The following is a 16,663-nucleotide window of genomic DNA, read 5'->3' as shown; positions in this document are numbered from 1 at the left end:
GCGTGGTGCAATCATGGACTATTTAGGAAGTAGTAGTAGAGTATGGCTGAATTTGCATTTTAGGAATCGAGGTTCGCCATGACAGCTAACGTCGATATCGCAAGGGGATTAACTATGCAGAAGCGTGTTATGAATGCATATTTAACAAATTGCATACTGTAGATACGGCATTTCCAACCCGATTGCTGTACAACGTAACTTATAGAATACTGTAAGTCATTAATCCTTCTATGCGAAAATACTATACTGTACGTCTAAGCACAAAGCTTGTGAGATAGACGCGTGCAAATTGATGAAAAGGAATGTACATTGATCCTTTTAAGCTATCCTATCTTTCAAGGCTAGGAGTGATTCTTTCTGTAGTATAACACCTAGAAATTGACCAAAACTGAATACTACTATATCTTCAATCTTTTGAGAAACCTTCATCTTGTAGGCTGGAAAGAATTCTTTCTCTCCATTCTATTGCATCAATACATTGAGAGTTGTTGGGAAGATATTTGATAATATCTAGCATTGACGAAAACTGAAATATGCGTATATCTATACTAGTCTGGAAATGATAGACAGCAATAACTGATAAAAACTGAAATATTCTACAGCTATCCTATCCATCAAGGGCTGGAAAAGACTCTTGTACTGTATCATGATATAGCAAGTGATGAAAAAGTAAACGATATCTACCGCTAGAAGACATCGATCAAGGCAGACAAGAATTCTTTCTGCTCGATCCATACCTAGCCATGGATCAAAACAAGTTTTGCATGTTTTGATCAACGATGAGTCGATCGATCTGTGCACTTACCCACAATGACATCATTCCAACGCACATCCGATTCAAAACTAGTAATAAAGCGATGACAGATACACCTGCATGCCCATTCTAATATGCCAAATTCTACTTTTTCCATAGTTTGATCATCCATCCTTTTGGATCATTGCTAGAATGCAGTTGAGCACCAATGAAATGTGGATTAATTTTACCCTTTTTTGACTAGGCTGTTTGTATGCAAGAAATAACTGCCACTCCAGCTAGGTCCAGTACAGAAATAATAGTAAGACCCATCCGGTCCCAATCGTGCCCGAACCTGCACCTCTTAACTGCCTAGTTGACTTTCAGTTGAAAGACATCCATTATAGGTGTTTGTATAGTCTATGTATGAGTGATCCAGCATCACTCCTGCCAAGGCTAGTCAGTACCAAGTGCCACCAACTGACTACAGTACTTTACTGTAGCCTCCCGTCACTTTCTACTGTACTCGATATACTGTAGTAGCAGGCTAATTTGGGCGGAAAAATGCCTCTTGTCCTATAGTACTGTGTACTATTCCGGACTCAACTGATCATAGTGTAGTCTATACTATAGCCTTGTACCATGACCGTCTACAAGGGACCAGGCTGCAGTTGAGCAGTACGAAAAGACTTCCAGTACAGTACTTATTGTACACCTACAGTACAATGCAGGTCAGTCAAACGGGAAATTAAAATCGCCCGCCACCACAATCAACAACAACAACAACAACAACATCCTAAGCCTGGGACCATTTGCATAGGAGAAAGGCTTGCAAACTGCCTTACATTAGGATGTTTGTAGCCATGGCCAATTGGCCTGATCATTTTGCATAAATTTTTTTATACTCTTCGTTTAAGCTGTCCTACTGATACATTAGACATGTAATGGCCAATCATGATGATGAACACAAACTACTCTACTGTACTACTCTATGACCATTTGGACTGGAGAAGGGCTTGAAACAAACTGCCTTACATTAGGATGTTTGTAGCCATGGCTAATGGCCAATCATGATGATGCACACAAACTACTCTACCGTACTACTCTATGACCATTTGGACTGGAGAAGGCTTGAAACAAACTGCCTTACGTTAGGATGTTTGTAGCCATGGCCAATAGGCCTGATCATTTTGCTTAAATTTTTTTATACTCTTCGTTTAAGCTGTCCTACTGATACATTAGACATGTAATGGCCAATCATGATGATGAACACAAACTACTTTACTGTACTACTCTATGACCATTTGGACTGGAGAAGGGCTTGAAACAAACTGACTTACATTAGGATGTTTGTAGCCATGGCTAATGGCCAATCATGATGATGCACACAAACTACTCTACCGTACTACTCTATGACCATTTGGACTGGAGAAGGCTTGAAGCAAACTGCCTTACGTTAGGATGTTTGTAGCCATGGCCAATAGGCCTGATCATTTTGCTTAAATTTTATTATACACTTCGTTTAAGCTGTCCTACTGATACATTAGACATGTAATGGCCAATCATGATGATGCACACAAACTACTCTACTGTACTACTCTATGACCATTTGGACTGGAGAAGGGCTTGAAACAAACTGCCTTACATTAGGATGTTTGTAGCCATGGCTAATAGCCAATCATGATGATCACACAAACTACTCTACCGTACTACTCTATGACCATTTGGACTGGAGAAGGCTTGAAACAAACTGCCTTACATTAGGATGTTTGTAGCCATGGCCAATAGGCCTGATCATTTTGCATAAATTACTTTACTACTGTATGGCCAATTGAACTTCCATCTTGATGACAACCCCTAAGTAGATGACGATGAACAGCACCAATGGATTGTACTGTCATGGACTACTAGATAACCATGACCTATGTCATTGAGTAGTCCATGGTACTGTAGACCAGTTCAAGGAATACAACTATTGTATGGCCGTTTCCCTTCATCTTGACGTTTGCTACATAAATCCAATGATATGTCTTGGACTTGACAGTGAAGGAAACGATTTAATTGTACTGTAGACCAATTCAATTCTATCTGTAAAAGTCCCTTCATCATGATGACGGTTGTTCAGTGCTGCAGGATCTATCTTCGACTTGATGACAGTGCAGAACACGATTTGACTGTACTGTAGACCAGTCTAATTTCCACAACTACTCTTATGACCATAGGAACTTGAAGGCCGCTGTTGTCTCTAAAAATGTCCTCTCTTGCATCATCATCATAATCATAGCGGCTTATAAGAGAAAAGTCCCTGATAATTATAATGCTTGTTCAGTGCTCCATCATCAATCTCGGATTGGATTGTAGGCCCGTTCAAACATGTCCGTAATCCCTCAACTACACAGTATTCTATCATCATTTGGACTTAAAGGCTACAGTTGTCCTCCAAAGTCCCTTCCATCATTCTGTAGATGTTGAGTACTACATACGATTTTATCTGTAAATAGTGACTGGATTGATTGATTCTGCGGATAAAGCAATTCCAAGAGTGTCATTGCAACGACTTGCAACTTAACAGTATCACCGGCGTGTGTTATAATAGTAAATTAGCATCTTCATTACCCTACTACAATATTTATGTTGAGGTCAATACCAGACAGTTTGACATTTCTAGGATTGGCCTCAATATACAGTATATGAATGTCTTATAATTAATATAGACGCATATATATATATATATATTCAATTAAATTATAGCTTTATACAGTGCTATCATCCAATAAAAATCTTGAGTAAGATCAGTCCAAACTTGCTCATCACCCTATTGAAAAGTTGATGGAAACGGAGTAAAATAACGTAAAATTTCGGTATTGCAATCTGTTAATGGACGTGTAAAATATCGTATGTAAGACGACGATATATTGAAACTGATCTATCGTATCTAAAGCATAGCGTTATTACAACTGCATATAATGTTATACCATATTCGCAGTAAATAACTACTAAAGAATTCAATTTCCACACTACTCTATCAAAAAAGAATTCTAAACATTATCCCTTAGTGCTCCATCTACTACGGTAATACTAGTAGCGATTATATTACCAATACAACTTAAAAATTCCAGTACAAGCTCATTAAAAGGCATTCTTAAAATCCATAAAAAAATGGCCCGTCTTGCCTTAGCATCGGTGAGAGGATTAACCGTCCTAATAAAAAAAAATAATTACCACTGGGCATTTGGCCAATAAAGGCGTAGGTTGAATTGCAAATTCAATAGCCTTAGCGATTATGTTAATGAATGCTATCGCATTTCTATAGAGAGGCCATTATTAAGTAGCAATATTACTTACGCAGATCAAGCTAATGTTATTGTACAATGCAAATAATATCATTCAAATCAAGAGATTATATATCATAAAGTTGAAATATTTAAAATTCTAATGGCACCATAATCTACTAGCACGGATAAGAGCAATGTACCTAAAACAAGCGATAAAATATTATTCATAAAAATAAACTTCACCTACAGTGGCAATATAAGCCTTATCAGATGGTTGTACCCCTCGATAGCGATGCTCTCACTTACTAGACGCAGTTATTACACCCTTACTTTACTACGCTAAGTTAATAACGCAACCTGATCAGCTTAGCAGTCTTGCTTTCAGAAGTATTGAATTAAATGAACTAGAGCTTTCTCAATCTACCAAAATATAAAACGTAACTATTTAGGGTTAGCAAAGATTAGAGAATGAAATCAAATCAGGTTCTATAATCGCATGCTAATAAAGATGTATTCCAAGTTTCTACTAGTCCATACTTTGGATATAAAATTAAAATATCTTTCAATAATAGCATGCTAAGCGTAACAATTTGATGAGAACATTTTTATTAACGTTAATTGAAAACATGAGCATATTCGAAATTATTAATTATTATTATTCGCTACTTGATTCTAAATGTTATCTTTATATCATCAATGCACACTAACAATTTTTATATTTATTATATGGCATTTGTACTACTATAAAATTATATCATTCTCCGTAGAAGATAGTCACATTGGTTCTAATTAGCTCTCAATATTTGAGAAAAGTAATTCGGATAAAATAATACGTATTACATACAAGTATCATTTCAAGCAAGAAATGATGTGCATGTACTAGTACATATGTACGTCATAAATCGCTTAACATGGTGCCGCCTGCAGTAATATACTTGTCAACCCACTCTAGGTATCATTCTGAACTAATAACGAGGATAACTACAAAATTTTTATGCATTAATCCTATGTAATGGATCAGTTCTTTACATTATCAATACTGGCTCTTCTTATTTACACTAGTGTTACCTTGCCATAAGACTCCAAAATGAAAATGTATCATTTTTCATGTCAAATAGCTGACGTCTCCAGTATCTACTAGGTATCTTAATCCAGTTCTCTATACATAACCTTCCATATTCTATATTTGATTACAGATTGGAGGCTGCAAGATTTATTTTTATTTTTTGCATAGTTTACTCCCATATATTTCTCTATCACTGAATCGTACAAGCCATACTTCGTTGTTTGACTGGTGGCATAGCATTAGCCAATGATTCACCATCATACTTGACAATTTCGGCCTTTACTACTCGCTACATAGATTGATAGATAAAATTGAAACCAAATTGGAGATAGCAGGCCTAACTTAAAGGTAGAATATATTCACTACAGTGTTTGATAAGAAGTTAGGCAAACATACCGAAGTTTCTTCTATTTCCGGCTTTGATAACTTTATCCCTAAAACCTCAGCTGCGACTCGCTGAAAACAAGTCTCAACCTAATCATAAGACATTTAAATTAATTCAATGGAAGTAAAAATAATTCCTCTTTTATATCAAGATTCATAGCTATTAGCAGCTTACCTGATCAGCTGTTTTTGCCGAAATGAAATGGCTAATAGGGTCAAATAGACAAGTAATGCCATCAAATAAATAATAAACCAAAAATACAGTATCAATTAAAGTATTGAAAAATTTCATGTTTAACTTTATAAATGATTGAAAATTTTACTGTTAGTCAATTCAAACCTGGAAAATCCGTGTTCTTGAGCAAATTTAGTATGTTTTTCCTGCTTTACTGCTCTCATATGTTCTAAATCCACTAAATTGCACATTATCAAATACGTCATTATAATTATAAATAAAGTCCTTGACAATAATTTATAGACGCTACTAATTGTGATATAAAGTTTGACAATTTTAATAGTGTAGAAATGATACACAATTAGCGCATTATTCTGTTTAGTGATTCTTCTAGTGGCAGATAAATAGATATTGTTTTTTTAACCAGTAATGCAGGGTAGTCCTTAAAAAAATACTATGTGATTTGTTTCTATGCGTATACATGTATAATTCTCTATGTTTATCAAACAGCTCTAAAATGCAGCGTATTAGCTACATTATAATATTCGATAAGGCATCCTTCGTCGTAAATACCTACTTTTATTGGCGACTATTGCTATATGAGGAATTTTTTCTGATTTAAACATATTCCGAACAAGAGAATACCAATCCTCTAAATTTTCAAATGAATTAGGATTGGTAATATCATAAATTAAGAGAACAGCCTATAATTGTTGTAAAGTCAAAATATATTATTTTTAGTAAGGTATAAAGTTAACCACTTCGTAAAATATAAAGTCCATGTCCATGTATACAATAGAGTAGTTTTTCAAAAGAGAAAAATCTTTCATTTCAGTACGTTCATCACCTTAGCGCCGTAAATATATTTATTAACCATCTTGCCACCTAATGTTTGACCACCAATATCCCAAACTTGCATTGCTACATGAACATCACCTAATCATGATTTGTATATATACATATAAATTCTGCCGGTTAATACAATTTTTAACTGATTTATCAAAGACTGGCATAAAAGCAAGATTTTTATGGAAATTCGAGCAATAGATTGATTGAATCATTCTGTAATATAGTTTGGTTAACATAGGATCAATTCAATCCTTCAATTAGCGTACCGGGCAATACTATCCTCCTTAGAAAAAAATCAAGCCCGACAGTTTGACGGTATTCTCTATTATAACCACCTTGAGCATATCTAGATGCGATCGATGTCTATTGGGCATAAATTAAAGGAAATGATTAAAAAAGAAATTGGCATTATTCTTTCCTATCCCAATCTTATCAAAACTATAATAAAATCTTTTCCATAGCATGACAAGAAATATCTTTCCTCTAGATATAACGTTGCTTAGATCGATCATCATCGTACGAATCCTATTGCTATCGTCAATCCATTTCTCCTCTATTTTATACTAATTATTGAATTCAAATTTGTACAATACCTTTCCCGCAGTACCATCGCCTAAGAGTACTACTTTAATTTGCTTATCCCTAATCACTTCGCCTTCTTCATCAGACATTATTGCATTTATTGTGTAAGTGTTTTACAGTTGCATAGAAACTATTGTTCCAACTGGAAATCCAGAGCCAGTTTAAAATCTAAACTCTTGAAAGCTGAAGGAACGTCAAGACGTTGCTACGTAGAGACGACGCATGCGTAAAAGCTCCATAGCGAGTTTATGACGTTTCGCGGCGTATCGAGGTATTGATACAAGAGTGTCCAATCAATACTGTAGTAGGCAACAATTTATGCGATAGGTCTCCATCTCTATCTACTGTACTTTTATTGACCAAATTAGATCAATCAATTTATTATTAGGACTTGATTATTTTGTAATTATTCATAATCAGATTATACATTATCATGCAATTGATTCTGGACAGAAATGAATCCTCTACCCCTTTGAAGAACTCTATTGGTTGTACACTATGATATCGATACTCAATTATGAGGGTACTGTATGACTTTAAAGAGAAAACAATCTGCCAATGCGTTAGACCAAGTTGCATCGTAAGCATTTCTCCTATATGGAGTGTGCAATCTTGACTACTACTGGATAACTTTATTACTTTAGGGACTACTCAATATATCGCATCTAGTAGTTCATTTCCAGCACTTGTTGTTTGCAATTAGCCACTGTGACTGTTGTAGTACTGTAATCCAATAGGGGACTAGTAAAAACCAAAGAGAGAGAAAGAGATTGGCAACAACACTTCCCTGTCTAAAACGACCAGACTAACTTATTTTACTGGTCAAGTGTCCATTTGAACTGTACTCTTCACAGGAATGAATTCCCAAGTAGTCATTTACTGCATTAAAGTCTTGATTGCGAACAGATCGCTCAGTACAATGCTATAACACCTCTGGAAAATGAATTATTTAAATTCACATCATGCAATTGGACGCAGATGAAACAAATCCTATATTGTTTTCATTGATACCAGAGTACATAAAGTAGTCTGACGGAAAACATCAGGATAAAGGTTGTTTCGTTGCTTTCTACTTATATGCCATGTACTCCACTTGTTTTCATTGATATTGTAGTGATATACCCATATTTGATTTTACGGATAGCTATATTTGATATAGTTAGGTTACTCTGAATAGATATTACCGTGAAGCTAATATTAGATGATTGCTAACTACTATATCAGAAACTGTTAATAACTAATAGCAGCCAGTTGACTAATGATGGTACAAGATTGATGTAGCTAGAAAGACTGTAGTGGTTAAGATGCCCTTCGGAGAAAGGGGCTAGACGTTAATAGAAGAGTAGTGACACCTTAAGTAGAAGGATTTAGATTGTAGAAAATAATGATGTACTATTAGAGAAAAGTATTTTGTATGATGACCCATGTCTGATGTAGAGTTATCAGGTTATCATAAATGAATTTAACTAAATGTACACTACATAAGAACTGCAGAGATGAGCTCACCAGGGAGAAGAGACTTCAAAGCGGCTTTGAGCTCGGAATACTTTCGATTTTAGACCAGATTCTTGTAGTAATTAATTATTGCTCTACTATTCCTAAAACCTTATAATTTAAAGCCTTTTAGACAATACCATTTGACTAAGATTGTTATTGTGAGACGCATTTATTACAGATATATACTCTAATATGGTGTTGAACACCTATGATATTGCTCTGGCGTATGTCCACTTGATCCGTGATGAGGAGTACAGCAAAAGCGATCGAAGGACTGCAAAATGATCGTTCACCATATTGCAAAAGCGAAATCTCGATTGTTTTACTCTATCGTTTTTCTTCTGCCTTGATGTTGTTGCTCGTCCCTTGAACCACAGTGCAGTGTAATCCAGTGTAGATCCAGTGTAGAATGTTTATAAGTGCGTTTCAAAGGACAGGAGCACAGTTGCATCAGCTACTAGCCAAGTGAACGCTACTGTGACCATATCCTAGGGTGCAGTATAGTTAATTCCTAAATTTGACCATGGACTTCTAGAAATACTTGAAGTATATCTAGAAGTCCCCAAGACTTCTTGACTAGTCCTGAGTGGAAATAAACGCCATCATCCAGTTCGTGTTGACAATAAAGAGTGATACAAGCATCACTCTTTACATATGCTATCATACGCTTTTAGTATACCTTTACTCCTACATGGAACACTACCATACACGACACGGACAGACCTGATACCGGACGCTGCAAACTCTATTCCAAACAATCATTGCCAGCATATCCTGCTATACGCTGCCACTATACCTCTACTCTTACATGGTACATTACCATACCTGACGTGGCCATTGATTGCTTGCAGCTGTTGCAACTCGTCTCTCATCTTTCTACTGGCTTGCTGCTGGAGTAGAGGAGAATTTGCCATTGGATTCAAGAAGGAAAGCGTTCAACGTAGTATTGGCCACCATCCCAATCATCATGTCGATCAATATTGAAACCCTTCAATCTGTAGCAAGTCAATATCCATTACCAGCGGTTAAATTCACCTATGGAACTGCTGGATTTCGTACAAAGTATGTATGTATACTTAGATGGGTAGTAATGGGTAGGGCGTTAATGAACTAAAATAACCAGTGTCAACATTGAAAATTGTCAATTTTATACCAACAATTTGACTGGTCTATGCAGTCTATCCACTATGATATGTAGCTATTTTCAGCCACTCCAGTCTGTATTAGGCTACCTGGGAAACTAGTATCTTTATGGATGATTCAATTTATTTGACAACTTCACTTTAGATTAAGGTTTTGTGCTTGGACTCAAGCTAAGATGTTTTGATATTATTGATTGTTGAGATAAAATGAGACTAATGGATGGCCGTAATGAACCTAGATAGATACTTATAATTCATTGATATTGTTCAATCAGGTATCGGAAACACCGCTTAACGTACTATTGGTACAATATTTGAGTGGACATTATGCAGTATTATTAATACGCTGCAACGATAGAGTCTACAGTAAGATTGAATTATATAATTATCTTTAAGTCGCATTATCTCATACATATCTCATGAATACTTATTGACATTAACTATACTCAATTTCTACTGTAACATTGATATCAATTTTACCTACTCAAGTTAGGATACGATAATGTATATCCACAAAATGCAATGACTTGATATGCAATGTTGCCACACTTCATTATTGCGCGATCTTGAGACCAATGAGAAAAGAAATAAGCATCTTTACAAACAATCAATAGATGTGTAAATGGTACTATCAAGATCGAGCAATAACATGCATGACCATAAGTACCATGTTGATTAGCTATGCTAATCATTATCAATCCTATAATTTATCCTGCTATCAATGAATATTAAAATAGACCCGTAGATATACATTATCAAAAGCGTTCTCAATTAATCGCTGGTGATACTGTTTATAGGGCTGACCTTCTAGAACCAGTTATGTTTCGTATGGGTTTATTGGCAGCATTACGTTCAAAGGCTACGCAAGGTAATAGTATCTGTATACTTCTAAACTAAATGAACTCATTTCTAGCGCTATCAGAATTCAGGTATCGTTTCAGTATAATATTTCAATGCCCTAGATTTAACTCAACAACTCGGTATAATTTTGTAATCAAATTTGGACGTTAAGATATCATTTCAGATCAATGTGCAGGATATCTCATAACTGCAGTATACATATAGATAACTTTCGTAATCTATCTTAAACTTTTAGCTTCCATTGGTGTCATGATTACAGCGTCTCATAATCCGGTTGAGGTAATGAAGGGCATGACTATGAAACAATACATTGCAAGTAAATAATATACGATATAAAGCCCTATAATCGCGAAATTCTCTTTCCTGAAGGATAATGGTGTTAAATTGATCGATCCAATGGGAGAAATGCTGAAGGACTCATGGGAAAGTTACGCTACTTCACTAGCAAATTGCAGGTACAGATTCTATTGTTACAACGAATAATCTGAAATAAAAGCCGTTGCACTAAATTAACAAAAATATCGTAGACAGTAAAAAACGATTCAAAAACATAACTTCAAGGGTAATGTTATAGCCTTTTCGTCTTATTCTATTTAATAATCTGTAGGGCTGAAGATTTAGGATCAGCATTAGAAGCCATCGTGAAAGAGACTGGATTAGATTTAAATGCAAAGTCTTGTGTTTGCCTAGCTAGAGACACTAGGTAAAATATGCTCCAAATTATTCTCGAAATAGAAGCTACGATGTAACTCTCGCTATTCTGCTTTACTTGTCAATTTTGCGGAGATTCCATTATTGCCACTACTTCGTAACTAATATTCGAATTGCATTTATTTTTCCAGACCAAGTGGATTAAAGTTAGCAGAAGCTGTAATTGAAGGTGCAAAATGCATACAGAAGGATTATCAAGACTATGGTCAGTATTATTCAATAAGTTACACTGTTATTATATGGATGACGTAAATCGATATCTACTGGGTCTCTAGAGATTCATAACGACATATATCTATCAAATATAGGAATTTTATCTACCCCTCAGCTACATTATATTGTACGCTGCATTAACACCAATGGGCAATACGGTGAACCGACCGAAGAGGGGTATTATAGAAAGCTATCAAATGCATTCTTAAAGTTACAAGTGAGTCACTATTTAAAATTTTTTTCTATCACCATCTCAGTGTAATAAATAATCAACATTTTTCAATATTAATATATCTTTTTTAAAGATCGGCGATCAAGCAAAATTAGGTGTCAAAGTAGACGGAGCGAATGGTGTCGGAGCTGACAAAATCAAGCAATTGCAAAAATACCTCGGCAACAGTGTAAATATATCTGTTTTCAATGACGGTACTAGTGGAAAATTAAATGACAAGGTAATTTAATACCTTGCAATTAATTTGCAGCAATATATTCAATCTCCAACTTAAATATGACTACTAATCAACTTAATATCGCATACAACAGTGTGGAGCTGACTACGTAAAAATTAATCAATGTCTCCCTGAGGGTCAGTATAGAATGTCTTGCACAATATAAGATCTACACGTATAGTGATGTTATCCCATCGAATTTAATACATGCAGGTATACGTGTCCAACCGCACGAAAAATGTGTCAGTTTTGATGGTGATGCAGATAGAATCTTATATTTTTACATTGGTAAAGGTGAGTAGATTTCAACACCTTCAAACACAGCTAATACCGTTTACATACGTAAGGGCCATTTTGTACTAATGCCTTCTATTGTAGATAATGAATTTAAACTGTTGGATGGAGATAAAATGTCGACATTGGTAACAATCAATAAAGCCTTAAATTAATTATCACTTGTTTTGCCTTACTGCTTGAAATTAATAGTGGTGTTCTTCTGTAGATTGCTAGTTTTATTAAAGATTTACTTTCGAAAGCCAACCTGAAACTAAACCTTGGTAGGTAATTTGCAATAGTAGTAGTTCCATCGATGCCATATTCACGTGTGTACAATCTCTATACTGTACATATTTTAATATTAATAGGCGTCATTCAAACGGCTTATGCAAATGGAAGATCCACGGAATATCTTCAAAAATCAGTGGTTTGTTATCAGATCTAATATCCAATAGCATAGGCATTATTCCATTTTCTAACTACATATAATTTTTTAAACTGGAATAGGACGTTCCCGTGTCTTGTGTAAAGACTGGCGTAAAACACCTACATCATAAAGCCTTAGAGTATGACATTGGCGTTTATTTTGAAGCAAATGGCCACGGAACTGTATGACAATTGTATTAACTTATTGCAGTATGTAGAATTACGTTTTAAAATAAAGCATTTAAATTTATTAGGTAATCTTCAGTGATGTAGCTGTAGAGAAAATAAAAAGTGTAAAGTAAGTTTCAAACTGGATTGGACAATTATACTATAATGCAATGGTGTTATTGAAGTACGCTTTATTATCACATATTAGATCTAAAGAAATGTCGGAATTGCTAGACTTTATCAATTTAGTTAATGAGGTAAAATGTACTATAATTTCCTAAATATAATGGCAATTGCTTCCTTTGTAGAAGAAAATTTCAACTAAAACACTAAATTTTTCGTTACACTAGACCGTTGGGGATGCCATTTCTGACTTTTTAGTAATTGAAACAATACTTAACAGAAAAGGATACAATTTAAATGATTGGAACAGCATGTACTCTGATCTACCGAACCGACAATTAAAAGTCAAGGTTGGTCGTATATACGCGAATTACAGTAATTTTTATCCGATTATTACAAAGCATTGAGTACCAGATTTAATAAATAAATATTATTTGGTAGTTGTGAAATTGTAAATATTAATGATCGCGAAAGCAATTTAAACCTCGATTCTCAATTTTTTTCATTTGTAAGTAAATAAAATAATTTGTCCGTAGGTTAAAGATCGCACGGTTATAAAAACGATCAAAGCGGAAACAGAAACCACCTCACCTGAAGGTCTACAAGAAGAAATAAACAAGCTAGTCTCAGCAGTTAAGGCCGGTAGATCATTTGTAAGGTATGCGCTGAGTCAATTGGCTTACGCAAGTAAACGCAATATTTAAACACTTTTTGGTTTATCTATGACGATTTTAGCCAGATACACTATAGTTTCCTTACTTTAAAGAAATCTTCCAAACTGCATATTTTCGTGAATGATTGATAACATAATAATTGTGCTGATGGAAATCATGGATATATCTTTGTATACTTAGACCATCGGGAACTGAAGATGTCGTTAGAGTTTATGCAGAAGCGGAAACTCGAAGTCTGACTGATGAATTAGCATATGCGGTAGCAAACAAAGTATATGATTTTGCTGGCGGCGTTGGTCCTAGGCCGCAAGCGAAATAGTGAAAATGGTACTACTTAAACATACTAATTAATTAAAATGCTTTGATTTAAGATATCGTTCATTGATAGAATCATAAAACTCGATGTTATGCACTCTATCCAATGTCATATCATCTTTTTAAGCGTTCTGAATTAATTGTTCAGATATTGCACTTTCTTTCCTTTTTCAATACTCGTATAAAATCTAAATGTTAATTACGGTCATGTAACTGTCCAATTTCGACTGTTTTTTATCAATTCGTGTTTGGAAACATTGAACTAGCAAAGGGGTAGCGCAAGTTCAGTAGACGATTTAACTAATACCAATGCTTCAGTTCTAGCTTAAGTGTGCTGTATGTTGCAAATTGTTCGGGCTTAGCTGTCGCACAGCGCAAGCCTCTAGAATATTGCTGGCTGTAGCTGGTAAAATTACATAATGAATTTATTGAAGTTAGCTTAGTTATATTTGAAGCTTTTGATATGAGGTGGCTAATATATCTAATGATTAACTGTTCATTTAATATATTTTGAACTTATGTCGATAAACTCTTATAATTATTTGTCGGCACTGTATTGTTTTTGAATAAAATTTTGGAATGATTGCCGACCGGCTAGATCAATCATTGAAACCATAACCGTTACATACTGCACTGGCAAGTATGAAAGACTGTCATCCAGCAAGACTCCTGCATGATTTATAAGATAGCAACGAATGGTCATATTTACTATTAATAGATAAAGTGACTTCTTAAGACCAGAGATTATTAATGGTTAGCAGACGCCAGTTCTACAACGATGACTGCATTTCAACTTCATTACCCTGTCTAGGTATATGTAAGACGTAGTATAGATCATTAAGTAAATACATGATATATCTAGCAGGAAGCCATGCATAAGCCATTTTCTCTAATAAAGGCGTCAAGTGCATTACCGGATAAGCGGAAATAGGAATATTGCTTTTTAAGATTGAGATTAGACTAACGACAATACAGTAAATTTTAAAAATACCATCGCGAGCGAGCCCTAATTAAGTACGCAGTTACAAAGACAATACGATCGTATATAAATTTATCGTATACTGTACAGTATTTGTGAATCTCTGTTTTATTTAATATTTGAACGTTATATACCAGTACTGCAATATAGCGTTTAATTTCATAATGCTCTAATTCAAAGAATAGCTGAATCTACCAAGATTAATACTGTCTATAAGTAGATAAGTAAAGAACGTATGGATGAAATACCATCATGCAACCCATTTCTGCGTATTACTGCATTACTGACGGTATAGTCATGGGCACCGTAATTTTGTCCGGTTTATAGCTCAACGTAGCATATTTATGATGAAAATCCTTCATAGAGTTAATTAATACTGTCACAAAATATTAATTTTTTTGTACAGGGTAACACATACAGTAGATGATGCAATTCTGTCGGGTAGAGTTAATGCTGCTATTAAGATGAGCGGACGGCGAATAGTTACAAGTATTTGTCAACGATGTACGTTGTGTTGGTCTTAAACTCGCTAATGTGATCATTGTATCAATACACGTTCATAATAAGCTGTGAATTACATTTTTAGTACATCATAACGCCATGATGATAGAATCTATTCGGTAGAGTTAATACTACTATATACAGCAATGTAATCACTTCATTGATATACGTTCACGACAAGCTATGAATCAGCAGTCTCTTGAAGTAGTAACCTTTGCGATCCTAAGCTGTTCAGTGAAAATTAGCCAAGGAATAATCTCCGCGGTATAAACTATTTAAATCTAATCGTAGGCGTTTTACTGCCCTATACTGTATTGCAATACTTGACAGTGCGTCTCTTTGCTAATCAAATAACCATGGCAAAACGAATTAGGATTATTTAAGTTGATGTCCTAACGTAGATTGATGTTCTATGTATTTAATTGATACTAGTCTACTACCCTGCTTGTAATACTTAGTGTCCATGCGTGCTTTACTGTGCTAAAATATACGTATAGTATTTCAATACGCACTCGTATACCAATTTAATGCTAATTGAGTAAGATACCGCAGAATTCATTTCAAGTTACAAGTCTGACGTCTCCTTAATACCAAAAATGCCGGAGTACAGATATTGCTGTAGGCCTAGGCTGTCCTACTACTCTATATCCTGTCATACTCCTATCCTATACAAGGCATTCGTAATCGGAATACCATTGCCAAACACAGCATGCAAGTTAGGTTAGGCCCAGCCAATATAAATGCTATCCATTCTGATACATTGCGAAGTTGAAGCTATTTACGCAAAGTATCAACGTTGTCAGTATCCATACTGGTTGGGCCTAATATATAGTACATCACGGTAGTACCAGCCATTATTTCATTTTGAACGGTCCTATTTCGAAATTTGCCAAGCCTGCCTAGAATTGCTCTAAGTACAAATGCAGTTTTGCCACTTATAGAATATGAACAACATTGTGTCTATTTGTTCATTCCATCCATACAATGATCAATAACTTTCATAGACTACAACGGTATTGTCTATAGCCCTCCTTTTAAATGATTTATTTATGCCTCCGCCCAGTCTAAAAATAAAACTGTACACAACTACGTCATGGCCATATCGGCGGTGCCATATTGAAAATTCGCTGGTATCCATTAAGCTTGGACTACCGTATGATATAGTAGACTACTCTCTAGTATGGCAAAGCGGCAGTGCCTATTTCCTAGTGCTTGCTGATCGATAAAGGGTACTAGTATGACAATCGAGCATTTCTAGTGCTGA

At 35.1% G+C, this 16,663-nt stretch overlaps 2 protein-coding genes across 2 annotated transcripts; one reads left to right on the top strand and one right to left on the bottom strand.

The window, feature by feature from the left end:
- Positions 1–5,264: 5,264 nt before the first annotated feature.
- Positions 5,265–7,153, bottom strand: TRIADDRAFT_58528 (uncharacterized protein; the record flags this gene model as incomplete). The annotated part of the gene is made up of 8 exons (XM_002114530.1): positions 5,265–5,363; positions 5,471–5,548; positions 5,634–5,664; positions 5,799–5,871; positions 6,211–6,337; positions 6,481–6,569; positions 6,749–6,845; positions 7,076–7,153. The coding sequence occupies 8 exons, from the start codon at positions 7,151–7,153 to the stop codon at positions 5,265–5,267; spliced, it is 672 nt and encodes a 223-aa protein (XP_002114566.1).
- Positions 7,154–9,528: 2,375 nt separating this feature from the next.
- On the top strand, positions 9,529–13,923 carry TRIADDRAFT_28324 (uncharacterized protein; the record flags this gene model as incomplete). Its single annotated transcript, XM_002114699.1, has 19 exons — positions 9,529–9,623; positions 10,501–10,571; positions 10,800–10,843; positions 10,934–11,019; positions 11,172–11,267; positions 11,407–11,480; positions 11,584–11,705; positions 11,794–11,940; positions 12,032–12,074; positions 12,151–12,231; positions 12,316–12,359; positions 12,440–12,494; positions 12,582–12,640; positions 12,721–12,822; positions 12,894–12,932; positions 12,993–13,064; positions 13,158–13,280; positions 13,467–13,588; positions 13,785–13,923. 19 exons carry the CDS (start codon positions 9,529–9,531, stop codon positions 13,921–13,923), a joined length of 1,614 nt encoding a protein of 537 aa, XP_002114735.1.
- Positions 13,924–16,663: the final 2,740 nt, after the last annotated feature.

This window comes from Trichoplax adhaerens, genomic scaffold (genome assembly GCF_000150275.1).
Source record: "Trichoplax adhaerens TRIADscaffold_8 genomic scaffold, whole genome shotgun sequence".
Classification (NCBI taxonomy): Eukaryota; Metazoa; Placozoa; class Uniplacotomia; order Trichoplacea; family Trichoplacidae; genus Trichoplax; species Trichoplax adhaerens.
This window is presented reverse-complemented; position numbering and strand designations above follow the sequence as displayed.